Source organism: Raphanus sativus, chromosome 5, assembly GCF_000801105.2.
Source record: "Raphanus sativus cultivar WK10039 chromosome 5, ASM80110v3, whole genome shotgun sequence".
Classification (NCBI taxonomy): domain Eukaryota; kingdom Viridiplantae; phylum Streptophyta; class Magnoliopsida; order Brassicales; family Brassicaceae; genus Raphanus; species Raphanus sativus.
Window position 1 is genome coordinate 39,482,413 of NC_079515.1, and position 25,084 is coordinate 39,507,496.

Consider the following 25,084-nt stretch of genomic DNA (forward strand, 5'->3'; position numbering starts at 1 on the left):
AGGTAAAATGTGGTAATCTTTTCTTTTTCCCCATTTCTTATTCAATATTTTCTCTTCTTCGGAATACTTTCAAAATTAACATGATATAATTATAGCAATATTGCCATATTATCGGTTTAATATTTCTGTTTTTCAAATTCTTTGTCTACCAAACGGTAGATAAACATTGTACACGTACACGTTTTGTTATATCATTTCTAAAGTTCAATATGGTTGCATCTGATAGCTTTTCATAAACTTTACAGGGAGTACATTTTAAGTCTTTCACCGATCTACTCATAACTAAAATTTATAACGTTTAGAATAGTCAACGCGAAAAAAACGAGTATAAAACATTGTTGACCGATGAAAACGAAGTATTTAGTTTTAACTACAAAAATGTAGTCTAGTAGTACAACGGACTTGAAATAGTGTTAAGTATCATGGGTTCAAAATATACCGTCTCAGATATGTCCGCTTGTGTGATACGATATGTATATTTTCTTTTTGCGAAGAAAAGTAATAAAAAACGAAGTAGTATATTGCTCATACCTTATAATATACATTGGTAGCAAAAATCACATTATTAATTAATAGAACAATGGTAAAAGTACTAGAGTATGGTAGCTAGTTCTTATTACATATTTTACAAGGTGTGATGTTGAGTTGCACGTGTACATGCAAAAGAGAATGTCTTGTCCAGCTAATATTCATTTTCTATTACTGGTGGTAGTATTTTCTTACGTTTAATATATACTTTATTTTCTTACATCGTCTCTGTACGCATAGATTATGCTTAATATATATATTTATACCATAAAAGATGAGCAATAAAATACGTTTCCAAAAAGGGAAAACTTTTGGAAGTTTTTTTTTTTTTTTTTGAAACTAAAAAACTTTTCGAAGTTAACATGAGATGCATGGCTGGGGCTAATTAATTATGGGGATTGCTTACGTATATTAAATTAAGTAATTCTAACCCAAAAGTATACTCAATTGCTAGGAAAAGAGTATAGAAATAGACTTCTATTTCATTGAAAATACATGAAGTACACGATATCATTTTGTAAACAATCAATCATACATCAATTTGGATACGTACATGTTCTAATTATGTTAGGTTCGTTAATAGTTGATATAGTACTATATATAAAAGAATCTTTTTCGACGAGTAGTAACACCATCTGATTAAATATCGTATTCGTCTAGCCGTCTAGATACCTACGTATGTATGATGTATATATGTTTATGTCTGAGGGAGGAGAGGCACAAGAATCGTGTTGACCATTTCGTGTGGAGTTCTTTGGAAGCTAACCAACCTTCATGTCTCTCGTGCTCCTTTTCTTCACAACATTCCACTTCCCTTTTTATTTAATTTCCTAACTTTCTCAAAATTTATTTATATAATTTTATGAATCTTAAGGTATATGTATCTTATACTAACATTAATTTAAACAATTCTATAAGGCTACTAATTAATTACCTAGATATGTATCAAGACAATTCGACTAAAAGAGCGTAAGAGAAGGATTGTGTTGACCTGAGTTTGTCGTAGATATTTTGACGTCTACGTTCTTCCTCTGTTGTCATCAGCTCACCAAAGCTCGTGCTGAGACCTTGTTACTTAGTGTTTCCATGGTCAGATGTCGTGGATGAACAGACCAGAAACAATGATCCTAGGAACGGTCTAGTGTTTGTTGTTTTCTTTTTTGTGTAGGTAATAATCGGATTCATTAGGATAAACTTAAACACTCATCATCAAATATAAGACAACAAAAAAAAGAAAGAATTTCATGTCTGAGAATCTCCCAACAAAATGTTATACTCCTCCACACTGACTTGCCAACATATATATCTATAAAACATTAAGAAAAGCTATCTGCTACTAGCGTCACACCTTGCAGTTCCCAAACAAAAACAAGAATCAAGATTCATCAAGTCTCACTTGTGGTTATGTTGGAATAAACTCTTATCACAAAGAAACAGATATGGATAGTGATCCTGTCTGCATTTACTAGCTGATTGTAGCTTCCCCATTGACTAAGCTGCCTCTATCTTCTTCATTACTACTGCTTTTCATTGGCTTTTCACCACCCGATGCCCTCCTGACATCTTTCTTCTTCCAGACAAGTTCATCCCCAGATGCAGCTGCACGGTCACGGTCCTTCGACGAAGGATTTACATATTTCCTCGGTGAACCCTTGGCAGAATCACCAGTTGGGGTTGGTGGTTGTTTCTGACCGTCTTTGTCTGACTCTGATTCCGGAAGTAAAGCTCGTACACTAAGCCGAAGCTGACCTTTTTCATTCACCTGCATTACCAATGTCTCTTTTGTTCAACAACTCATTCAGTTATAAAATGTCTCCCTGAGTTACAGAGACGCATGACTGACCTCTATTAGTTTGACATCAATGCGGTCTCCGATATTATAGGCCTGAAAAGGTCACACGATTAACGGGGAATATAAAAGATGATACTTTCTACAAAAGGCAAGGGATCAAATGTGTTATGCTCACATCTTCTGGTTTTGCAAGCCATTCAGCACTTAGCTCACTGACATGGCAAAGTCCTTCTCTCCCAGGTGCAATCTCTACGAAGGCACCATAAGGAGCCATTGATTTGATTTCACAATTCCTGATAAAGAAAAAAATAAAAATGAGACTCCAAATGCAGATTCCTAACAAGGTGAAGAAAAAAGACATGCCTATAGATATCACCAACGGCTGGAACCATTGTCAATCCACTGATAATCGCTTTGGCCCTCTCCAGACTCGCTATATCGTTTGCCATAATTTTGACCTTGACAAAAATGGAAGGTTAAGATGATGATGAAATGAAACACCCATAAAGAAGAATAAAATCCTGAAATCTTACAGTTCCATCATCTTGCATATCAATGGCTTCAACACCTGATTCTTCAATGATGCTCTTTACTTTCTTCCCACCAGAACCAATAAGAGAGTATACTTTGCTTGGATGGACCTACACCACATGAAAAAAGCCAACAATCTTTTTAGTTCAGGACAATCTTTAGACTTAGGGTCAAGCCACAACAAACCTTCATAATATGTATCAACGGAGCGTATTTTGAGAGACTCAACATAGGAGGTGGTGAGCACTTTGCCATTTCAGCTGCATACAGAGTACAAAAATTAGTAAAATTACATCTTCAGAAAAAAAAAAAAGAACTTTCTAGAAATTTCTTACCAAGAATATGGCGACGCCCAGCTTTTGCTTGCATCAGAGCTTTTTCCATTATCTCTAAAGTGATTCCTCCTACCTATTTCATGATTACAGAAAGAAAAAAGACACACTAGAAAGTTACTAACATACTCATCTATTCAAAACTATTCAGTAGTGAAAACTGAGAAAGGGATAATAACCTTAATGTCCATCTGAAACGCGGTGACACCATCTTCATTCCCAGCAACCTATTGTCAAACAAGTCAGCATTCAAGTTCAATGCAAGGACCTTGAAGAATGAATGAATCCTTTATAATTTTTTTTTTATTCTGACCTTAAAGTCCATATCACCAGATGCATCTTCAGCTCCAGTGATGTCAGAAAGGATAAGAGGAGATCCATCACCGCCAAATTCTTCTGTATCCCAAACCATTCCCATTGCTATGCCAGCAACAGAGCATTTGACTGGAACTCCAGCATCTTGCAAAGCCAAGCAACCGCCACAAACAGATGCCATGCTGTTTATAGCAAGCAAAAATCAATCACTGAGACAAACTTGGCACATGCAGCCAAGGAAAGAAAGATAAAAGCTGACCTTGAAGAACCATTGCTTTCAAGTATTGTACTCTCAACGCGTATAGTGTAAGGAAAATCATCATCACTAGGTAATATGGTCTCCAAAGCTCGCTCTGCTAGTGTCCCATGACCTATTTCTCTTCTACCAGGTGCTCCAATTCTTCCAACTTCACCAACTGACGATGGAGGAAAAGTGTACTGAAACATCAAAAGGAAAATCTCTTTAAGCTCAACAAGAAAATGAAAAAAAAAGAGACTACCCATTGAAAATTCTCAAAATATTTATGTTAGATGCTATGTATTGTTCTGTAAATAATATTTAACAAGAGTGAAAAAGAAGGTTAAAATATTGAAGAAGAGACCTGAAGATAAAACCTCTTGTATTCATCAGAACCCTCAAGGTTGTCAATTCTCTGTGCCATCTGTTTATCACCAAGAGTAACAACTGCCAGCGCCTGAAAGAATCATAATAAAAAAATTGTTCCTTGCCTCAAGCATATGAGAATAACCAACTTCCTTAGACATAAATTATAAGCCATGCAGGAATACAACATCCCTCTTTTTTACCTGTGTTTCACCACGTGTGAAAAGAGAGCTGCCATGTGCCCTTGGAAGCAGCCCACATCTAGAGTTAATTGGCCGAATCCCATCCAGAGTTCGACCATCACTTCTTTTACCTCCCTATGGACAAGAAAGAAATTAAAATTGAATAAAAAAATGTAAATTTATTAGCAGAGATACCACCAAATCAGATGTATACCTCAACAATTCGCCTACGCAGGAGCTTTGATGACACTTCTTTGAAGACCAGCTTCACATCTACTTCCGAAAACAGCTACACAATGGCAATCACATGTTTGTTAGTAGCATAAAAGAAAGAAAGAAACATGAATAAGATTTAAAAAAAGCTCAGTTTCAAGCTACCATGTAGAAAAATGTTAAGTGACTCACCAAAGGAATAGGTTTCCGAGGGATGGGCCTTATATGAACATCGCCTTGGTCTACCTCACCTTCAGGAACAACTTCCTCGTCCTCGTCTTCGTCCTCCAACAGTTCCGGTTGCGCTTCTGTGGTTCCAAATGCTGCCTCATCAACGACATATCCCTTCTCGGTCAGTATCGTCAAGACCTTTTCTTCCAGTGAAGTTATTGCTTTCCTTCTTGGTATTTTGCTCTTAATCTGTAGCGCTTTGGACAATTCCTCACCAGCAAGTTCCTGTGTGCGGAAAACAATCGATTTGAACACTAAATTTACAAGCTAACATCACTGCAATCACATTCTTGAAAAACAAAACAGAAACAACATACTTTCACATGCTTGTATAGCTCAGGAGGTGGTAATCTTATAGCGTCAACCATTTTCGCTTTTCCATATTTCTTTGCCAAAGCTTCAATAGCAGTGCATGTAGCTTGTACTGCATCCTGGTAAAAAAAAATAGAAAATCCTCACATTCAGTACCAATCCAGCAATCTGGGCACAGCCGTATGAAGCATTGACCTTGGCCGCCAAAAATTTTAAAGGTTATATACATAGGCATAGGCTCCCAAAATTATTTAAAAAAAAATATTAAAGTTCAACTTTAATCACAAATATAAACTGAACTACCTGTCCAACTTTAACAGCTTTGACCAGCATTTCCTCAGGAAGAAAATTACTATATCCCTGCAATGAGCAAGAGCTAAGTCAAGACAAAACCAAACCGGAGAAAATGTGCAGATCTTGCAATCTCAGGCATAGATTGAACTTGACCTCTATAGTTAAGATTGCAGTATCTGTACCAGCTAGAAACAAATCTAGCTGTGATTCTTCCATCTCCTTAACAGTTGGATTGACAATGAATTCGCCTCCAATAAGACCCACCCGAACTGCTGCAACAGCCTTTGAATTTGGGACTTCTGAAAGAGCTCTGTGGTAATTAATTCATTACAAAGCTATGTTAATGTCGCCAAACAAAAAAAAAACAGCTTCACTAATATTAAAAACGGAAGCAAGATGATCCAACATACACAGCTATTCCAGCAGATGTAACAGCCAAAGCATCAGGTGCGTGTAGCCCATCGTAGCTCAAAACCTGAAACCACAAACAAGTAACGAGTCAATTACAAACAATACAGAATCCAATGAAACGAATACATTCATCTTCCTATATGGTCTAAGTAGTAATAACGATGCAAGTCATTATCATGAAAAAAAAAATCACAAAACAAGAGAAACCATCATAGAGAGCAGAGGAGCATACCCAGGATAATATCTGAGTTTCGTTGTAGAAACCTTTGGGCATAGTGGGGCGTAGAGGTCTATCGATCAACCTACAAATCAGAACCTGGATAAACCCCAAAGTAGAAACACGTTAACAAGGATGAAGAAAGCAACCATCATTTAGCATTAGAAAGTAAATACCTCGTGATCTTTGGTTCTCCCTTCTCGCTTAAAAAATCCACCACTGTACCATAAGAAGTTTCATTTACGCTATGATCTTTAGTACGTGACTCAAAGATTACAAAGGATTGAAAAAAGGCTTACCTAGTACGGCCAACAGCAGAGAAACGCTCCTGATAGTGAACATAAAGGGGAAGAAAATCTGATGGCTCACTAGGTACATCAGCTAGACAAACGGATGTGTAGACAATCTAAACAGTAACAAGTAAGACACAGTCAAAGAAGCTAAACACAGAAGATTATAAAATGGACAAAATAGTGAAAAGAGTATATCAAACTTTGGCATTTGAACGAAAGAAACAGACTTACAGTTTCTCCATCTGTAACCGTAACTGCAGAACTCGCTTGTCTCCCCATAAGACCAGTCTCAACCAAAATCTACACATTACCCACACAAAAAAAGGAGCGAGCTTTGCTTATCAATTATAGAGAGATAAGGGTCTCAAATACTATAAAGTCTCTCACTTTACACGACAAATCATCTCCTAATCACAAAAAGGAAGAGACTTTTACCTCTCTGTTTCCGAAAGGGATTTTGACAGAAACGTGGTTAGGAAACGGCAGGCCGTCCTCGGAAGCATCTGGTCCAGCTAGAGCTCTCACGCTTAATCTTCTCGCGCCACTTCTTGCGGAGAGGAGAGAGAGCGAGCAGGAGTTTCCTCCGCCGGAGTGGGAACGAGGGAAATTCCGGGAACGGAGAAGAAGCCTGCTCCGGCGAATAGGCAAGAAGTGTGGAGTACTACTGTGAAGCGCGTTACTGGGACTCGTCAGCATCTTCACACCCAACGATAGAGAGAGAGAGAGAGAGAGGGAGAGAGAGGGAGAGAGGGAGAGAGGGACTTTATCCGTTCTTTTACAGACGCGGGAGCGACTCTCTGTGACTGTGTTTAGCTTTCAGGCGTAGCTACTTTGCGAGTCTTTGTTTAAACCAAACCGGTTTATTGTACCAATTTGATTTTTTTACATTAAATGCGGTTTAACCGGATATTATACCGGTTTGATACCGGTTCGAGAGGCATAACAACAAAACAAAAACACTCTTCACCAATCGTTGCAGGTGTGGCCACGTAACATACTAATAGCTTCTCTTTGTGTCACTTATTGGCCGAGACAGGAAGAAATTCCACTCACATGTTTCTGCTTAGATACGCATTTCAGTGTTCTATCCATTCCATATGGCGGGAAAGGAATGGCAGAAAACATGGTGAGACGCATCAATCATCGAAAGCTTTGCTTAAGTTCATTGATAAAGGAGTGAGAAACCGCATCTCTTTTCTGCGAATGGGAGGAAGAAGAAGCTTTTCCAGAACTTTAATGGTCTGGTTTGATACGAGAAGTTAGTGGAGGGTTAAGTTGATTCTTTTCTCAATTTATACTTACACAAACTCAAAAACAAAGGCGCACTTGTTGTAAAAACGTTTTTTTTATTTAAATAAATCTAACATTCTTAAAAAAAAAAAAACTTATCTTTGTGATGGTGGAATCCCTTGCCTAATAAACGGATCACTACCCTTATAAAATGCAACTTTACATGAGGTAGGGAGAAACGAGTATCCACATTCATTTCTTAACTTGACTTTTTGGCATATGAACACAGTTGAATTTTGCTTTCCTATCAATAGCATGTATAGTCTTGCTTGAAGAAATAAAAATTCTCGTCTCTCCCTCCCTCCCCACCTCAAGCTCTCTGCTATAATCATACCGTCAAACTGGTATGATTTTAACTAGGACTAGTCCATTTTATCGAATAGCATTTTTCTACAATGGAGGATATAAATATTTAAAATGTTGGTCTGCATTGCTGAGATAACAATGAATCTAACCTAAATAGTCTACATACCCTTTATTATTATTTGCATGGTCACGCTATTGTAGTAGTTTAATATAAAACCGCTAATCAAATTGCCTAACAGTAGTAACTAAACACAACATGCAGCATGTACACATATAACAACGCCCAACCGGGTAGATCAAACGGTTCATTTCCATAAATACAAGCCATCGCCAAACACATGAAATAAAAGTAACTACATCATCAACTTGAGCAATTAATATATACACGTACCCAATTGAAATTATTGCAGGAAAAAAATACCTTTGAAAGCGAAAAGAATTTCCATTATCAACCTTTAATAGCTGTAATAAATGAGCATGATGAAATTACACCTTGTTTTTTTTGTTCGACGACAACTTCTTTAAGCAAAATTTCTACGAAATATGCGTCGGTCTTATAGCTATGTGATGAAGTTTCATATAATAATATCTTTACAGTCAACCTCGATGTTGCTTTCTTTAAGCCATTTTTTCTTCTAGTTTTCCATACTTTTTCTCCCTTGATGACAAGTATTATACTGTATATGTTTAGGGACTTAAGAACGAGTCTTTGCACTGCAATTATTTAACTCACAAGTTGATTTACATTTAATCGGATGATGGCACATTTACTTTCTTCTTAGTACACTTGTTAATATTTTACTCCTTAAATCCGATTGTTTGTGTCGCTGACTTATATTTGATCAATCATACATATATTACTACTATATTAGTACACGGTTTGTCTAAAACTATAGCCTATGTCACTCAAGAAAACTTCAAAAGATCTATATCTTAGAGGAAGTAGGTTAAGTTAAAACTTAGCCTGATGTAATTTACTAATATACAAAAATATATACATTTTCTGGTCTATTCATCACCAAAATACAAACAATTTTCCAACACTTGCAATGGCCTTATTAAATACTAGTCAAGCAACTGAATCAAAAAGATATCTACCTATAAATTTACAATTAGCTGAAATAAAACTAAAATTGTATGCACCACATAAATAAAACTCTAACATCACCTACACCTAGCTACATTGATTCTAGTTTCTCAGTATATATGTCGTATGTAAATAATTAACAATAAGGCACTAGAATATTTCAAAGTAGTTGGTACTTGCGCCTTGAAATTTTATATAGATTTATCTCTTAAATTTGATTGACCTGTTCTTTGTAGACGTTCCATTTTGGCGCATCTATATATAGTACGGCTTGATCTCAGAAGTCTCATAACAAGCCATCCCACAAGAACTAGCACAACTAAGTCAGAATACTTAGCACAACAACAAGATGAAGATTGCAAAATTTTCTATTCTTCTCCTGGTTTTATACATTTTTCCGGTCGCATTTTCCCAACTGAGAGTGGGATTTTACAGCCAATCGTGCCCTGATGCAGAAATTATTGTACAGAACCTAGTCCGCGAGCGGTTTGGTCGTGACCCTTCAATCACGGCTGCCTTGACTAGGATGCATTTTCATGACTGTTTTGTTCAGGTATGAATCTATCAGATCAAAGTCTTTTTTCAGTTTTAGCATCTCTTTATTAAAAAAAATATAACCACAGAGAACTTGGTCTGACCAAACAAAAAAAAAATCAAACAGAACTAGGTAAGAAATTATCAAATCGACTTATTCATTTTACAAGTTGAATCAATGGTGGTTTTACCTAGTAATAATCTTGGTAGTCACATATTCAGATTTCGTTGGAAGGATATACTAAATAACATATCTAAGCTTGGTCCTAAGTAAGAATAAGGACTAAAATCTCAGTCATAAAATACAAAATAAATGTTTGAACTCCATCTATTTTATTTTTGAAAAACCAATAAATTTTTAAAATATATAATAGGCTATATATTATGGTTGACGTACGTAACTTGAAAATGCATAAATTTACATATTTATCGTTGGTACTCTTAGGGCTGCGACGCTTCTCTCCTCATAGACCCAACGACGACTCAACCATCGCCGGAAAAGACCGCCGGGCCAAACGGCGGCGTGAGAGGGTTCGAACTGATTGACGAGATCAAGACCGCTCTGGAGGCTCAATGTCCCTCCAAGGTCTCTTGCTCAGATATAGTCACGCTCGCCACACGTGACTCGGTCTTCTTAGGTGGAGGACCGAGCTACGTGGTCCCAACCGGACGACGTGATGGCTTTGTTTCGAACTCTGAAGACGCGGAAGGGATCCTCCCGGGACCAGGCCTCCCAGTCCCAGATATGCTAACGTTCTTTGGGAATAAAGGGATGGATGTTTTTGATGCAGTGGCTCTTTTGGGTGCACACACGGTTGGGATTGGATCTTGTGGTAATTTTGTGGACCGACTCACCAATTTTCAAGGAACCGGACAGCCTGATCCCACTATGGACCCCGGTTTGGCTGGCAGGTAATTTTGTTGTTGTTGTTTGCAGACACATGCAAACACTACTGAAAATCATTAAATTACAAACTCGGGTCGGTCGAAAAAATTATAAAAGGTACTCTTAACCAATGAAGATTTTGTAGTGTTTTCGTCCGATCTGGTCTCGATACTTAGATAATTATCTTGACAAGAAAATCTGGTTCGGGTTTATAAACTTGTTTGAAATGTTTTAACAAAAAGAAAGAAAAACTTGTTTGGAACGTTTGAAACTTTGAAACAGGTCTATATAAGTATGTTTTTCTTTTTAATATCAGCAATACATATATATAGAGTTACTAAACTCCTAATGATCATTTTATCCGGTTTGATGATATGATTAAGTCATAGGGTTTTTATAATTTGAAAAATGGAGTGAGTCATTGAGAAGAGGTGGAATTTTGAAAACCATGAAAACCTTTAACCCACTTGTCTTTTTAATTGATTGTATTTGTTTTAAAATTTTGAAGTCTATGGCTTAATCAACTTCAGTTTATTTTTTTGTTTTATTTTTAAGAAACTCTTTAGGATTTTTGGATAGAGATGTTCGTACCACGACCCCCATATCCATAACTTTAGTTTATAATTTTCTTTTAAGAAGAGGAAGACGAGAATGTTCACAAGACTATCTATGTTCCTAGTTTCAATAACTGGAATAATGAAAAGACTGATTTACATGCTATAGTTTCTTATTTGATTTCTTTTTGGTTAAAAAAAACCTCTCAAATATATATTCACTTGATACTTCTCATAATAGGCTAAGGAACACATGTTCAGCTGGAGGCAGCCAATTTGCAGCACTGGACCAGTCGACACCATTTGCCCCATTCTCATTTGACAACTTGTTTTTCACTCAGATCAGAGAGAGGAAAGGAGTCTTACTACTTGATCATCTGCTCGCGACACACCCATCCACTTCTGATGTTGTGTTTCAATATGCGGTCAACAACGAACTATTCAAACGCCAGTTCGCAATCGCAATGGTGAAGATGGGATCCGTTGACGTACTGACCGGCTTAGCTGGTGAGATCAGGACGAACTGTAGAGCTTTCAACTAATGTCTCATTAACTCGTTTCAAAATCTGATTCTTGAATTGTGAATGGTGATTACTTGTTTACATAATAATTATATGTATATGTCTATCTCTTAAATAAGATTTTGTGAAGGGATTTGATAACAATAACATGTTATGTTGGAACCAGATTTTAAATATAAAAACATATTCTCCCCTAGAACGACTACATACAGCTTTGTTGCATAATGCATTGCGTTTATCAAAAGTTTTAGTCGTATGGGGATGTAATGATAAATGATGTATAGCAAAATGGGCCAATAGTTATGTGAAGTTCATAGCCGACCCAGCCCATTTACCGACGCCAGAATCATCCATTTTTCATCGTCTCCCAGTCCCCACCACATCTGATTTCAATCTGCGAATCTCTCTTAAACCCTACAAACCTCTCTCCCTCCCCGTCCGGTAGCATTTTCCCCGATCAAATCAAACAATGACGCTCCACGCCGCAGTAATCCAGAAGCTTCTCAACACCGGCTCGCATCTCGGCCGTCGCGCCGCCGAGCACCATTTCAAACAGTACGCCTACGGAACCCGCAACGGGATGACCATAATCGACTCGGACAAAACCCTGATCTGCCTCCGCAGCGCCGCCAGCTTCGTGGCGAACCTCGCGCACATGAGAGGGAACATCTTCTTCGTCAACACCAACCCTCTCTTCGACGAGATCGTCGAGCTCACTTCACGTCGCATCCAGGGCGACGCTTACAACCACAACCGCTCGATGAACCTGTGGAAGATGGGAGGTTTTTTGACCAACAGTTACAGTCCTAAGAAGTTTCGGTCGAGGCACAAGAAGCTTTGCTTTGGTCCGACCACGATGCCTGATTGTGTCGTTGTGTTTGATACGGAGAGGAAGAGCTCGGTGATACTCGAGGCCGCCAAGCTTCAGATTCCGGTTGTTGCGATTGTGGATCCGAATGTGCCGTTGGAGTTCTTTGAGAAGATCACGTATCCTGTCCCCGCTCGTGATTCGGTTAAGTTCGTTTATTTGTTCTGTAATGTGATCACCAAGTGCTTTGTTGCGGAACAGATGAAGATGGGGATCAAGGATGGAAGCAGCAAGGAAGATATGATCAAAGATTTAGCTGCATGATTTGGATTTTCGAATCATTGTTTCTTCAGCCTTGTGGTTTTCTTTACTCATTTGGATGATTTTGCTAGTATGATTGTTATAAAGCAACAGTTTTTTTTTTTTAAATGAAGATACAGCAAAGCCAATCAATCATGTGTTGTTCTGTATGTATCACACAATTTCACACAGCAAAATGTAATTAAACCATAATATCAAAAGAGGTTCGGTCGTTACACCCCAACTCTGGAACTATAGTTAATCCCTGAAAGGGAAATCAAACCGAGGTTACCGATTTGCACAAAGAATTGGTTCTACTCTTAGAGGAAGCTTTAGAGCATTGTGATATCTTGAGGTAAAGTAAACTTGTTTGTCCCACCAAATATACTGGCCATCTGAAACACAGCGGCTTGAACGGCAGGAGCGACTGGTAATAGAGATTCCGGGAGAGACGGGAAGCACTCTGGTTGGTTTTGTTTGTTGTTCAAGACCGGAGAGTATAGGGCCAAGACCGCTCGACAAAATATGAATCTGCAAACAACACAAGACGAAATTGGAAACCACAGAAACATAAGATTAAAAGGTTCAGAGAGTTCAACAAACTTCAATAGACTAGACCAACAATGTTTATGGGTTCTAGTTCCTACACAATCTATGTCCAAAAATGAGCCTCCAATAAATCAAAGGTTTTGTAGTTTCTGTACTGATACTGGGATTTTAGGAGATCTTGAAGATGTCTTAGAGCTTGGAAGAGAAGAAACATTTACCTTAGGAGAAGTCGTCTCAAGAAGGGATCTTTTAGTATCTGCGACCAAACGGGGTGAAGGGTATCTGATGCTGCCAAAGTCGAAGCCCATTCATTCATAGAAGAGGAGAGGACCCTCTCAGCCTTAGTAAAAACATCCTGAACACATGACAATAGTCAGCATGCAAACAAAACGAAGAGAAGACTAGGAAGTATAAAGCGAGTATGAAGATTTATCTCTACCTACCGTGTCCAAATCAGAGCCTGAAATCCCGATTAGTGAGCAAAATGCTTGGACTGGTGCGGTGAGAAAAATGGTGAAGAGGCTACCACTAGGCTGACGAGAGAAATCAGCAGATATAAGTGGAGGGGTATGTGAGGGAGATAGAAGCAACGCGGCTGGTTCTCCTTTCTCTGCTCCACAGATATTCTTCAAAATTTGAAGTGAATAAACATTAGTATCTTCTTATTGTACAAAACAAAAGTATTGAAAATATAGATCTTAATAGGAAAGAGGAGTCCGGTGAACTTACTTTAAAAGCTGTGCTGTTATCACTATCGATAATTAGGAAAAGAGGTTTCCTTGTGAATGGAACTAAATCAGAAGGATAGATGCAGCTTGGTCCTGGGGGAAAGACAGATGCCATATAAATTTAAGAGACTTACCATGAAAAGAGTCCAGAATCTCTAGTTCGATTGATCACACAATGGTTCAAGTTTTTCCAAGAATTTTGTAAGTGGTTTCAGCCCTCCACGAGATATTCGAATATTAACAATTGATATCTCTCACTATTTATAGAGGACATTTTATGTAATAACCTCCCACGTGCATATCTCCTAATGTGATAATATCATATGTATGTTTACATGAAAGCTTCAGGGTTTCTGGAGTGCATACCTGTGAGTCCGTGACTGCCAAAAGACAAACCATGCTCCACTGTGTCCTCACTGATTTGCCTTAAAGACTGAGCAGGTCTTTCACCAGATGCCTTTATTTGAAGTGATGGGTCTCCGTCTTGTTTGATTGCATGAGACTCGAAGTCTCTCAAAATATTCTCGTCAACACTAGTTACACTTCTAGCACCCAAAGGAGGTAATGAACTCTGTCCAGTCTTTCCTGAATGAAAAGGTAAACATGTTAGAAGCTAAAAACTTGATATATTAACCAGAAGAAACATAATACAAACATTACCAGAAGCAGAGAGATATATTAAAAGTACACCATTAGAAGGAAGCTCCTCACAAATGGTTGCCAAAAGCTATCAAGATAAAACAAGGTCTCAGTTATATCCGCAAAAATCGCAGATCTAATTTGTGGAAGAGAAAAAATCACAAAAGTAAAGTCGCCTACAGCCAAGAAATGTGTAATGGATGGACGATAGAGGACAGCTTTGCGAGGGTTAGGCGGCAAAGTAGGATCAGTTATGCGAGAAGCTCCGGTGGGAGCATTCGGACCCATTTTAGGACCAGCTGATTGATATAAAGAACCGCTCGGTTCCCACTCTAAGCATTGAAGCATCCTGAACGAATCAAGCGTGAGCTCTGAATACTTGACCTGGGGGTAATCACACAGAAATATTTCAAATTTTAGAGGGTAAGAAAATCATTTAGACATTCAAAACAAAACATGAACAAGTAAAACGCTACCTCATTGTAGTGATAACTGCTCAAGATTGCATCCGTCAGCCTTAAAGACCTACTCGCACGAGGTGTACTAGCATCCAGATTAGGATCCAGAACAAGACTGTATCTTAGAGGCCTGATGTTCATGAAAGCAGTGTCAGATTTCAGAAATCTAACTATCTCCTGCGCCACCACCTTCCATTCTTTAAAATCAGTTTCCTGAAAAACATAAAAAGATGTTTGTATAACAGAAACTAGTCAACAGAGATGCACGAGAAAAGATGACATCTAACTTTGACATTCGAGAAGCATCTTAGCTCACTATATATATCAAGTAGCATAGACGATTACGTCAACCAGAGCTAACCACATATTTTCCTTAGATCTTTATGATATTCTATCACTCCATGTACAAGCTATGATTATACCTCGATTCAAATTCATGCTGCACTACACTATTTTTGAACCACTACAAATTAAAGTTTTAGCAAAGAAGAAACTTCTGTCTTTGATTCTAGCAATGTGAAATGCCAATAAGAAAACACTTAAGGACTACTATTGAGGTATAATCAATAGCATGCATGTGTGAAATGCCAATATAAAACACCAAAGATAACTTGACAGAAGGTAACAAAAACCAATACAGTCTAACCATCTTCCCTTATAAGGCAAACAAACTGCTACTACAGAAAGTGTCATCATTGGTCCATTAAAACAACAACTCTAAAGCTCATGAAGAGAAACAAAACCTGGAACGTCCTCTTGCACTCATCAATCAACCGTCTAAACTGCTCAACGAGTTGATGCACCATCTCTCTACGGCCTAACACCAAACAAACCATAAGAAACCTAGCAAGAAACCGAAGCTGCTTGTTCGCAATATTGAGATCCTGAAACAATCCATCTTTAAAATACTCTCTAGTCAGAATCGCTTCGTAGAAGACATAGGACTCGGCCAAGTAACCAGCATCGCTCGTACGCATGTAATGCCCGTAGTAAAGCTGCGCGATTCGAGAAGCGATCTCTCCAATCTCCCATCTCTTGAGTCCAGATTCCACGAGCTTCTGGCGATTCTCTTGCTGAAACTTCCATAGCTGTGTGTACACTTTGAACACCTTGAAGAAATAGTTTTCATACCTGTGGAAACACATTTAAACATAAATAAACACGTGTCGAGCGTCGATTCGATTCTCCAGCAACTCTCTCTAATCCACAATTGCGTATGTAAGCAACGATCTAGTACCTGCTGCGTTCGTAGAAAGGCAAGTCTCTGATCTTGGAGAATTTTTTGTCGGCTTTGTTGACGAGAGACCAGTAGACTTCACTCAGCGGGATGTTGTTTCCGCTGATTAGCTGTGACATTTTCTGAGAAGCCTTGTAGGTCACGACGAAGCGGTGACTCTACGGTGAGGGAGGACTGTTCGCTGTTCCTATAATGCGATCGAGTTGTTGTTTGTCGTCGTCTTCTCTAGATCGGCGAATCGGCTTTTTCGGATAATTGAAATTTTGTACCGAGCGGTTTAGACTAGTTAGTTTGACCAATGAAATGTGCAATCGATTTTGTATTTTTTTTTTAAAGTTGGGCCACTAAACCTATAATGGGCTGGCTGGTTCGGGCCAGGAATGGTTGGTGAAATATATTAAATTTCTTAGAAAAATCTTTATTTTCTCCAAATTAATTAAAATAAAACCAAAGTAACAAATAAAAATAAATATTTATTTTTTCTTAAAATGTGTGAACACTTTAAACATTTTAATATATAGAGGAAATATAGTAAATTTTAGTTTTCTTTGTTGTACTATACTAATTATATTCCAATTTTGATATATTAGTATTCTAGTCATGTTCCAATGTACTTTCTTCTTTAGGGAAAAACTTCTAAAAATACAATAAATTAGGGATATTTCATTTTGAAGTTATCTTTTTTGTGCTAATTTCCTTCTCTTTTTTTCTAACCAGCACGTCGTGCAGTTTCCATGGTTTCAGAAATGGTTAGGTGGTATAGTTATGAATCAAAGTCAAGTATAGACTTTTCCATGGAATTGACGCAACAGATTTTCAGACCCATGTCTCCAATGAAAACTAAAAGTCAACTAAAAGACTTTCTGTTGGAATTGAATGAGAAGTTTCTCAAGTCATGTTCTTCCCACTTTATAAGACAAAGTATAGAATGAGCATTTCAAATTATTAAAAAAAAAAAAATTGAGCTAAAGCTACTTTTTATAGTTAGTATACTACTATAAAACTTTCTTCTATCATCATTCATGTTATTCTAGAATTTTTCCAGGTTGGAACTAAAGAATCTCAGCTTGGATTGCTTCCTATCGGTGTTTTAAATTTGTGTAAATAGATTTATATAATCAGGGCGAGGTTGTATGAACCATTTTCCGTAGTTCGTGGGTTATCGTGTAAAAATTGATTAGTTTGAGGGGCTTTTAAAAAATTGTTTGTGGATATGAAAATTAGCAGTTGATGATAGTTGGGTTCTTGAGATATAGATAGAGAGAAAAAAAGCAAAACACCAAATCCGATGTCCTTGAATCCGAGCTTCAAACAAGATCGAAGTTCTGATCCAACCAAAAGGTATGTGTATTGTTCTGTCTTAAAAAAAAAACAGAATCGTTTTTGATTGATTATTAACCAGTTGTTTAGTGATTAATCTCGATCTGTGTATGTATCGTATCTCTCTCTCTAATATTATATTAGGCATGAGACTGAGAAAGAAACTAGTGCTTCTAGGAAGCTAGAAGAGAATAATAATAATTCAAAGTCAATTCAAGATCCTGAGGAAATGGTACTGATTCATTCTCTTATCTCACTTTTTTAGAACTCTTTTATTATTGATTGAGCTTTTTGAAAAAAAAAAGCAGGCACTTTACTCAAGAGTGAGATCACAGGAGGAAGAGATTCATAATCTCCAGGAACAGATTGCTGCTGCTTGTTTGAAGGTATGTTATTAATAATAATAACATCATGAATCTTTCAAATCAGAGAAAGTGAATTGCATCTTTGGTTAACAGGATATGCAGCTGCTGAATGAGAAGTGTGGGTTAGAGAGAAAATGTGCTGATCTCAGAGTGGTTTGTCTTTTCTTTTTATTGAAAAGTGATTGAAAGTGTTCATCTTTGACTAAAATCTGGTTCTTGTTCCTTCAGGCTATTGATGAGAAGCAAAACGAATCTGTTACATCGGCGTTGAATGAACTGGCTCGTCGAAAAGGTGATCTTGAAGAAAACTTGAAGCTGGCACATGATTTAAAGGTAACTCTAACTTCATTAATGCCTTCTTTTTCTTTATTACTTCACTCACTTTGTATCTTCAGGTTACAGAAGACGAGAGGTACATTTTCATGACGTCCTTACTTGGTTTATTAGCTGAGTATGGTGTTTGGCCTCGTGTTGCTAATGCTACTGCTATATCCACCGGTATAAAGGTAGTTTCTTTCACTACTTCTTTCTTCAGATTGTTACACTGAACCATCTTAATGTGTAAATTTTTCTTCCTATGTAGCACTTGCATGATCAGCTGCAATGGAAGATTAAAGTTTGCAATGTAAGTGTATTGTTGTCTGCATCTCTCCTTTTAGACCATCTGCAGGAATGGGTTTATTTTGAACTTGTCGTGACGAGTTTTTTAAAAAAATAGCAGGATAGGATTAGGGAAATGTCATCAGGAACAGAGTTTACTAGTAAAGACAACCAACATGATCCCAGAATCTCGAAAGGTCAAGCTTCTTATGGATCCACGGTAGTCTCAGATCATGGTACTAATAATGATTACCAGATCAATGGTTTCTTAGGACTTTTTCCTAAAACCATTTGATATCTTCTTACTTTGTGTTCTGTTTCATATACCAAAACCTTTGTTGCAGGATCATGGTACTAATAATGATTACCAGATCAATGAACAGCTATTGCCACCAATGGACAATGTTACTAGAAACCCGTATCAGAACCTTACTCAAGACACTGAATCTTTGAGGTTTCATAATCAGATTGGTGGTGGATCACAGCAGCCGAAAAGGTATGGTATCATTTCTCACTTTTTAGAACCTGTTCCATCGGCTTCTAACCAGAGTATATATAATCTCTATTGTTGTAGGGAAAGTTTTGGATATCCTCTGAGTAGTGTGGCGGGGAAGGAAATGATCAGAGAGAGAGAAGAGAAAGCTGAGAGTTCTTCCATGTTTGATCCTTTTAACAGGAATGAAGAATACGCTTCTCATGTTTATGAAGGTTTCTGAAACAACACTCTTTAACACTCTTCTCATGTTAGAGATCTTAATCTGATTTTTTTTTTTGGAGACAGATGGACCTGGAATAGATGGATTTCAGATTATTGGAGAAGCAATACCTGGAGAGAAAGTTCTTGGTTGCGGGTTTCCAGTGAGAGGAACCACTCTCTGTATGTTTCAGGTAAAAGTCTTTTTTTTAATAAGAGTGTTTGAAAACAAACATCAGGAGTTAATGTTTGTTTCTTCTTGAATAAAAGTGGGTTAGGCATCTCGAAGATGGCACAAGACAATACATTGAGGGTAAAGATTTTGATTTATTTGTCTTACTCAGCTACTCAGAGACTGAACTATGTGTTTAAAACTATTCAGGAGCCACACATCCAGAGTATATAGTAACCGCGGATGATGTAGACAAACTGATTGCTGTTGAGTGTATTCCAATGGATGATCAAGGCCGTCAGGTAAAACACCAATATTGATAGTATGTGTTTTGATTCAGTTGTCTTAGATTTTTATATTTTTGATTGTGCAGGGTGAATTAGTGAGGCTGTTTGCTAATGATCAAAACAAGATTAGATGTGGTAATGTATTCAACAGAAAGAAGCAGACACAGTTTTTGCTGTAGTGATTGCTGAAAATGTTTTTTTTTTGTTTTTGCTTTTTGTAACAGATGCAGAGATGCAAACAGAAATCGACACGTATATATCTCGAGGTCAAGCAAGCTTCAATGTGCAGCTCCTGGTAAAAGCTTGAATCCACTGTCTTGGATTTTTTTAACTCAAGCTGTGGATTTAATAACTGAGTTCTGTTTTTTTTTTGTATAGATGGATTCAACAGAGAGTTGGGAGCCTGCGACTGTTATTCTGAAGAGGTCTAGTTACCAGATTAAAACCAATAACGGTGAAGCTGTGGTGATCTCAGAGAAATACTCAAAGGAGCTCCTGGTAAAAAAAAACACATCTCTTCACATTGAAATTTAAACAGACTTAAAAACTTTTTTTTGGTTGTTAACAACGTATCATGCAAACAAATTGCAGATAAAAGTACCGTGTGGAGAGTCGACACAGTTTGTTCTGATAAGTTATGATGGATCTTCACATCCTATTAGCACTCTCAACGTTCGGTACGTAAATAACATATTTCTTTCTTTTTAGCTTTTCATTTTTAACCTCAATTCCAAAAGGTTTATGATTTTTTTTTGCGTATCAGCATGCGTGACACGCTAGTCTTGACGATGAGAATGCTTCAGAGCAAGGTATGTATTTGAGAATCAGTATCTTATTTCATGTTGGTCATGATATAATATAATAAACTTGTGTTCTCGTGAGGCAGGCACTGGACGAACGCAGAAAAGGACGAGTTTGAAGTTAGTGTGACTACTGACTACAGAACAGATCCATCCTCGATTCCTTCAATTTTGTGATTTTATGTTTTTAATTATTGAGCAATAATTGCTATAAACTATTGTTTCGTATGTTATTTTTGTCGCTTAGTTCTCTGTTTCTTTTTCTTAAGGTAAAAAAAAACATACAGTATTTGTAAAATTTTTAACAGATGGTGACATTCAGTTCATATACAGTTTGTATAAGGCAAATGGTGGAGAGTTCTTATCAATCAAGTTCGTCCCACGAATAATATTTATAGAATAGTTCTGCAACAGTTTGCAAAGATTCATGTATAAGGCAAACGTAATTGTGTTTTATACTACGACATGCTACGTTGATACTTTCGTATACACACGATATAACTGTACTGTATTTTTTCTGACCACAAAACTATAGATACGTGGATAACTTTGTCATCCATGCGGCCCATGTTCAGAGTATTCCACCTTCGTCAACACTTCACCAACCGTCAGTTAATATGCCTTGAATAAGACTTAACCCTATCTTCTTTTTCTGGTAAAACACTAACGTTTTGTTTACTCAAAATAAATAAAATCAAACATTTACTGCTTTTAGCATATAAAGAGGACCGTATGATATAAGGTAATCAGTGCTTAATCACTAAACCCATTTCTCAAGGTAAGCATTGTTTGTTTACAAAAAGATATAACAATTAGGATCTAAAAATGTAAGCATAAGAGAAAAAGTTAAAGAAGAAACAAATAAAGCAAATTATGCACCTTTAGTTATTTCTTCTAGATTTGATAAGAAGAATATTCAGTTAATTAACTAAATTAGTAATTTAGTATTACCATCATATAAAGCTATCATAAACATGGGTCACTTAATTTAATCATTTGTCCCTTTAATGATATTTAACTTCACCGCTCTTCTTCCTCCTCCTCCTCCTCCATCTCTCTCCCTCTTCTCCAACACCATCAATGGGTTCAACAGGAAACCCTAATCCATGGGATCAATACGATTCATACAGAGACTGCTCACAAGGAGTATGCAGCGTCTACTGCCCTCAATGGTGTTACATCATCTTCCCTCCTCCTCCCTCCTTCTTCCTCGACGACGAAGACTCCTCCTCCTCCTCCTCCGACTTCTCTCCTCTCCTCATCGCTCTCATCGGAATCCTCGCTAGCGCCTTCATCCTCGTCACATACTACACACTCATCTCCAAGCACTGCCACCGCTCCTCCACAACCTCAGGAGCTGTCATCTCTTCCTCCGTCACCACCGACACTTGGCGGCAGGGAAACAACGGAGCTTCGAATCCGAACGGAGGTGGAGTCGATGAGAGTCTGATTAAATCGATAGAGGTTTACAGATACAGAAAGGGAGATGGATTCGTGGAATCTTCGGATTGCGCTGTGTGCTTGAGCGAGTTCGAGGAGGAGGAGAGATTGAGATTGCTACCTAAATGCAGCCACGCGTTTCACGTGCCTTGTATTGATACTTGGTTGAAATCTCACTCTAACTGTCCTCTCTGTCGCGCCGGGATCAGCGTAACCGTCGTCACTAACGCCGTCGAATCCAATCAATCGATCGCCACGGAGTCTGCAGAGATTCAATCGGTTTCGATCGATTCCGTCGTCGTTAACTTAGATCTGGAAACCGGATCTCGGGATGAGACGGTTGTTGTTGCTAACATGAACGGTGGATCGACGCCGAAACCACCGGAACTTCGGGGAACTAGAGGCGGAGAGCATCAAGTGAATCGGAACTCAGGTGACGTGGTATTGATCGCGGATATACTCCGGGAGATCGAAGAGGATGAAGAATCGGGGGGTGTAGTAGGAACCTCTCGGCGTGTAGAAGATGGGGAAGGAGAGAAGACGCCTCCGCCGTCAGTTTCGGCGGCGAATCAAGCTGCTGGAGGAATTTCTAATTTTCTGGCGCGGAGTTACGGCAGAGCAAGGAATTACCGTTTACCGAGTTGATAAAAAGAAGATTTACGATTAGGAAAATTTGAATTTTAGTTATAAAAAGTCAAAATGCGAATTGGCTTTTACTGTGTTGGTTAGTTAGACAAATTTATACGGTTGGTAATCTTATACCGGTAAAACCATTCTACCCTTTTATGTAAAACGCTTGATGAGCTTTTATCATAGCCTCTAGCCCACTTTGATAACTTGAGGCATTCGTGTTGCAAAACACTTTATGGGCCTCAGAACCTAACTCGGTAGCTGTCGGAAAACAATTAAAATGTGAGAAGTGATAGCATCCGTTGGATCGAGACATTTAATTTATAAAGTGATTACAGCCGTTAGATCGAGACCTTGAAGAAGCGTCATATCAATGACATCACACACCGTCTAACTCTAAACAAGGCAAAACCAAAAGGTTTCTTCATCTGTCAATCTTCTGAGATTCCTGTTCCCAATCTGCGAATTGCTTACACACACACAGAGACCAAACGCTGTAAGAAAGAAAATGGCGAGCAATCACACCGATGACTTAGACGAGCTTCTCGATAGTAAGTTTTTCGTGATTCATCGACCAATATGCCGTTTCCTGGAATTCTATGCAATTATGTCTCTGCCCATCTCTCCTGATTGTTGCTTTGAGATCTGTATTGATTCTCTGTGTGGTTTTGTGTCTCAGGTGCATTGGATGACTTCAAAGATCTCAATCTTGCTCAAAGGTTACTCCTTTTATCTTATTACTCTTTCTGTTTCTAAACTCCAAAGTCTCGACCTTTTATGTCTTAATAGCTCTGTTTACATGCTTTGGTTGAGTGAATTCATTTATCTAACTACTTCGACATGAAATTTGTCTTTCTCATATGTTTCTAAGCTCCAAAGTCTCAACCTTTCGTCTTAGTTTCGGTTATGAATAGCTCTGTTTACATGTTTGGGGTTTCCCTTGTGTTTGATTTGTTGTGTTGGGGATGTGATGTAGTAGAAACCATAGTGAAGACGAAGAGGGGAGTGAGAAGAAGAAGAAGAAAGAAGAGCCGTCTCCATTGCCGAGTGGAGTTCAAGGACTTGGGATGGGGTTACCTGATATGAGAATCAAGAACAAGGGAAAGCAGAAAGTCTCGAAACAGGATCATGTCGCAGAAGCTCTCGACAAGCTTAGGGAACAAACTAGAGAAACTGTGGAATCTATCTCTTCCAAGCAGCAGCAGCAGTCAGCTTCTGGTGATGAAGATGCTATGGTTGAGGATTTTCTCAAGCAATTCGAGAGTCTCGCTGGATCTCAGGTAAAACAAAAAAACACCCTGAAACTGAAAAACTTGAAAGTAATAATCTTTTAGTTTGTGGTGATAATGTTTCTGCTTTTGTATCTCCTCTTGTTTTTGTTTTTGCATAGGACTTGGAATCAATAGTGGAAACGATGATGCAACAGCTACTGTCGAAAGATATTCTCCACGAACCAATGAAGGAGATCGGTGCAAGATATCCGAAATGGCTAGAAGAGAACGAAGGCAGTATAAGCAAAGAAGACTATAACCGCTATTCGCAACAGTACAAACTGATCAAAGAACTCAATGCGGTTTACGAGGATGAACCAAACAATTCAACTAAGATTATGGAGATCATGCAGAAGATGCAAGAGTGCGGACAACCACCTAATGATATTGTTCAAGAGATGGATCCAGGGTTTGATTTCGCAAGCCTAGGCCAAATGTGAGTCCCCCTCTCCTCCTTTATATCTCATTTTCTCAGTTGCTTTTTTTCTTAAGAAAAAAAATAATGTTTCATGTGTTTATTATAATCCACAGATCTCCAGAGATGCTTGAGTCTTCACCAAATTGCTGTATAATGTGATGGAATCACTTTACGTCAAGGAACCAAAAAGCTTCAAGAAACTCTGTGTGATCAAAAGATATGATTTATGTACGATTGCATTTTCACCCATACAAATAAATGTGAGTGTCCTTTTTTAGAAGAGCCAACCACATAAACCTCTTCCAAAAGGGTCATTACTTAGTCAAACCCAATGTTGAAAATATCATAACAGTAGAAGACTTAAACGTGTTAAGCCATTGGAAGTGGACACAACGAGTGCTCTCAAGATCCTTTTAGAGACCAACAAGGAATAACATATCACGTGCCTCTCTTGTATGTTTCTAGTTTCTAGCGACCAACTAGTTATCGTCACCATAATAACTGGTGTGGACCGATAAAAGGATAATTAGTGTGGTTGCATTCTTTTCATGTGATCAAGAACACAACCTTTTAGTCGTGAGTAGACTTGTTTAGGGTTGGCCTTTCTAAACCGGAACTTGAAACATTGTTATCAACGATTGTAAATTGATAAGAATGAAAATGCATGCCAAATAATTGCATGAAGACACTTAAGGTACAAACTTCCAAAGTAACTGAAATTGTTACACGCAAATGCAACGGACAAGAAAAAAGAAGCAGAAGCGTACACGTTACTTACCGTTCCTCACTTAGTCACTTGTCAAAGTTCCTTCCACTTCTATTCGGCTAGTTTTGTTGTTGTTATCCGCATATATCTTCATTTAACTAAAACGTTAATGGACAAAAATTTAGCCATTATGCAAACTCTTTTGTTGGTTATATCTGCATGTCTGAGT

The 25,084-nt window shown here is 38.0% G+C and overlaps 7 protein-coding genes across 12 annotated transcripts; 5 read left to right on the top strand and 2 right to left on the bottom strand.

Moving 5' to 3' along the window:
- Window positions 1-1,718: 1,718 nt before the first annotated feature.
- LOC108805250 (polyribonucleotide nucleotidyltransferase 1, chloroplastic) lies at window positions 1,719-7,072 on the bottom strand. Its single transcript, XM_018577247.2, has 23 exons — window positions 6,691-7,072; window positions 6,487-6,555; window positions 6,262-6,368; window positions 6,139-6,181; window positions 5,978-6,061; window positions 5,745-5,809; window positions 5,488-5,644; window positions 5,344-5,400; window positions 5,046-5,159; window positions 4,690-4,953; window positions 4,499-4,573; window positions 4,306-4,419; window positions 4,101-4,193; window positions 3,758-3,936; window positions 3,497-3,680; window positions 3,363-3,410; window positions 3,187-3,259; window positions 3,038-3,111; window positions 2,854-2,961; window positions 2,684-2,778; window positions 2,496-2,613; window positions 2,372-2,413; window positions 1,719-2,290 (listed from the first exon to the last, which is right to left on the bottom strand). The coding sequence occupies exons 1-23, from the start codon at window positions 6,949-6,951 to the stop codon at window positions 1,994-1,996; spliced, it is 2,721 nt and encodes a 906-aa protein (XP_018432749.1). The 5' UTR covers window positions 6,952-7,072; the 3' UTR covers window positions 1,719-1,993.
- Window positions 7,073-9,216: 2,144 nt separating this feature from the next.
- LOC108862910 (peroxidase 28) lies at window positions 9,217-11,627 on the top strand. Its single transcript, XM_018637176.2, has 3 exons — window positions 9,217-9,491; window positions 9,918-10,384; window positions 11,154-11,627. Exons 1-3 carry the CDS (start codon window positions 9,288-9,290, stop codon window positions 11,452-11,454), a joined length of 972 nt encoding a protein of 323 aa, XP_018492678.2. The 5' UTR covers window positions 9,217-9,287; the 3' UTR covers window positions 11,455-11,627.
- A 172-nt stretch (window positions 11,628-11,799) lies between these two features.
- LOC108857792 (ribosomal protein S2, mitochondrial) lies at window positions 11,800-12,694 on the top strand. The gene has a single exon (XM_018631805.2). It carries the CDS (start codon window positions 11,903-11,905, stop codon window positions 12,563-12,565), a length of 663 nt encoding a protein of 220 aa, XP_018487307.1. The 5' UTR covers window positions 11,800-11,902; the 3' UTR covers window positions 12,566-12,694.
- Window positions 12,695-12,723: 29 nt separating this feature from the next.
- LOC108857791 (uncharacterized) lies at window positions 12,724-16,436 on the bottom strand. The gene is made up of 10 exons (XM_018631804.2): window positions 16,153-16,436; window positions 15,659-16,046; window positions 14,934-15,128; window positions 14,638-14,841; window positions 14,479-14,545; window positions 14,185-14,403; window positions 13,820-13,911; window positions 13,534-13,716; window positions 13,309-13,445; window positions 12,724-13,072 (listed from the first exon to the last, which is right to left on the bottom strand). Exons 1-10 carry the CDS (start codon window positions 16,269-16,271, stop codon window positions 12,874-12,876), a joined length of 1,803 nt encoding a protein of 600 aa, XP_018487306.1. The 5' UTR covers window positions 16,272-16,436; the 3' UTR covers window positions 12,724-12,873.
- Window positions 16,437-17,102: 666 nt separating this feature from the next.
- LOC108857227 (uncharacterized) lies at window positions 17,103-20,639 on the top strand. Of its 4 annotated transcripts, none has more exons than XM_018631182.2 (19): window positions 17,103-17,493; window positions 17,617-17,704; window positions 17,778-17,858; window positions 17,931-17,990; window positions 18,066-18,170; window positions 18,233-18,343; window positions 18,421-18,462; window positions 18,556-18,657; window positions 18,782-18,933; window positions 19,012-19,145; window positions 19,219-19,325; window positions 19,402-19,444; window positions 19,514-19,605; window positions 19,677-19,725; window positions 19,815-19,885; window positions 19,969-20,088; window positions 20,182-20,267; window positions 20,354-20,399; window positions 20,477-20,639. In XM_018631182.2, the coding sequence occupies exons 1-19, from the start codon at window positions 17,441-17,443 to the stop codon at window positions 20,507-20,509; spliced, it is 1,575 nt and encodes a 524-aa protein (XP_018486684.1). In that variant the 5' UTR covers window positions 17,103-17,440; the 3' UTR covers window positions 20,510-20,639. The 4 variants fall into 4 exon arrangements, with proteins under 4 accessions (XP_018486684.1, XP_018486685.1, XP_018486686.1 ...); XM_018631183.2 differs by having other exon boundaries at window positions 17,104-17,493; window positions 18,559-18,657; XM_018631184.2 differs by having other exon boundaries at window positions 17,104-17,493; window positions 17,781-17,858.
- A 734-nt stretch (window positions 20,640-21,373) lies between these two features.
- LOC108861409 (RING-H2 finger protein ATL51) lies at window positions 21,374-22,666 on the top strand. The gene has a single exon (XM_018635265.2). It carries the CDS (start codon window positions 21,471-21,473, stop codon window positions 22,473-22,475), a length of 1,005 nt encoding a protein of 334 aa, XP_018490767.1. The 5' UTR covers window positions 21,374-21,470; the 3' UTR covers window positions 22,476-22,666.
- A 159-nt stretch (window positions 22,667-22,825) lies between these two features.
- Window positions 22,826-24,429, top strand: LOC108857320 (peroxisome biogenesis protein 19-1). Of its 3 annotated transcripts, none has more exons than XM_057011265.1 (5): window positions 22,826-23,011; window positions 23,140-23,179; window positions 23,449-23,740; window positions 23,851-24,167; window positions 24,263-24,429. In XM_057011265.1, exons 1-5 carry the CDS (start codon window positions 22,969-22,971, stop codon window positions 24,306-24,308), a joined length of 738 nt encoding a protein of 245 aa, XP_056867245.1. In that variant the 5' UTR covers window positions 22,826-22,968; the 3' UTR covers window positions 24,309-24,429. The 3 variants fall into 3 exon arrangements, with proteins under 3 accessions (XP_056867245.1, XP_018486795.1, XP_018486796.1); XM_018631293.2 differs by having other exon boundaries at window positions 22,853-23,011; window positions 23,437-23,740; XM_018631294.2 differs by having other exon boundaries at window positions 22,854-23,011; window positions 23,440-23,740.
- The last annotated feature ends 655 nt before the right edge of the window (window positions 24,430-25,084 follow it).

Coding starts and splice junctions, on each gene's coding strand:
- LOC108857320 (XM_018631293.2), top strand. CDS start 22,969: ATGGCGAGCAATCACACCGATGACTTAGACGAGCTTCTCGATA. Junction 23,741..23,850: donor AGAGTCTCGCTGGATCTCAG/GTAAAACAAAAA, acceptor GTTTTTGCATAG/GACTTGGAATCAATAGTGGA. Junction 24,168..24,262: donor TTCGCAAGCCTAGGCCAAAT/GTGAGTCCCCCT, acceptor TATAATCCACAG/ATCTCCAGAGATGCTTGAGT.
- LOC108857792 (XM_018631805.2), top strand. CDS start 11,903: ATGACGCTCCACGCCGCAGTAATCCAGAAGCTTCTCAACACCGGCTCG.
- LOC108805250 (XM_018577247.2), bottom strand. CDS start 6,951: ATGCTGACGAGTCCCAGTAACGCGCTTCACAGTAGTACTCCACACTTC. Junction 5,160..5,343: donor AAGCTGTTAAAGTTGGACAG/GTAGTTCAGTTT, acceptor TTTTTTTACCAG/GATGCAGTACAAGCTACATG. Junction 2,291..2,371: donor TTGATGTCAAACTAATAGAG/GTCAGTCATGCG, acceptor TTGGTAATGCAG/GTGAATGAAAAAGGTCAGCT.
- LOC108857227 (XM_018631182.2), top strand. CDS start 17,441: ATGTCCTTGAATCCGAGCTTCAAACAAGATCGAAGTTCTGATCCAACC. Junction 18,171..18,232: donor AGCTGGCACATGATTTAAAG/GTAACTCTAACT, acceptor TTGTATCTTCAG/GTTACAGAAGACGAGAGGTA. Junction 19,326..19,401: donor CCACTCTCTGTATGTTTCAG/GTAAAAGTCTTT, acceptor CTTGAATAAAAG/TGGGTTAGGCATCTCGAAGA.
- LOC108861409 (XM_018635265.2), top strand. CDS start 21,471: ATGGGTTCAACAGGAAACCCTAATCCATGGGATCAATACGATTCATAC.
- LOC108862910 (XM_018637176.2), top strand. CDS start 9,288: ATGAAGATTGCAAAATTTTCTATTCTTCTCCTGGTTTTATACATTTTT. Junction 9,492..9,917: donor TTCATGACTGTTTTGTTCAG/GTATGAATCTAT, acceptor TGGTACTCTTAG/GGCTGCGACGCTTCTCTCCT. Junction 10,385..11,153: donor GACCCCGGTTTGGCTGGCAG/GTAATTTTGTTG, acceptor TTCTCATAATAG/GCTAAGGAACACATGTTCAG.
- LOC108857791 (XM_018631804.2), bottom strand. CDS start 16,271: ATGTCACAGCTAATCAGCGGAAACAACATCCCGCTGAGTGAAGTCTAC. Junction 15,129..15,658: donor AGTGCAAGAGGACGTTCCAG/GTTTTGTTTCTC, acceptor TATGTTTTTCAG/GAAACTGATTTTAAAGAATG. Junction 13,717..13,819: donor ATAACAGCACAGCTTTTAAA/GTAAGTTCACCG, acceptor CAAATTTTGAAG/AATATCTGTGGAGCAGAGAA.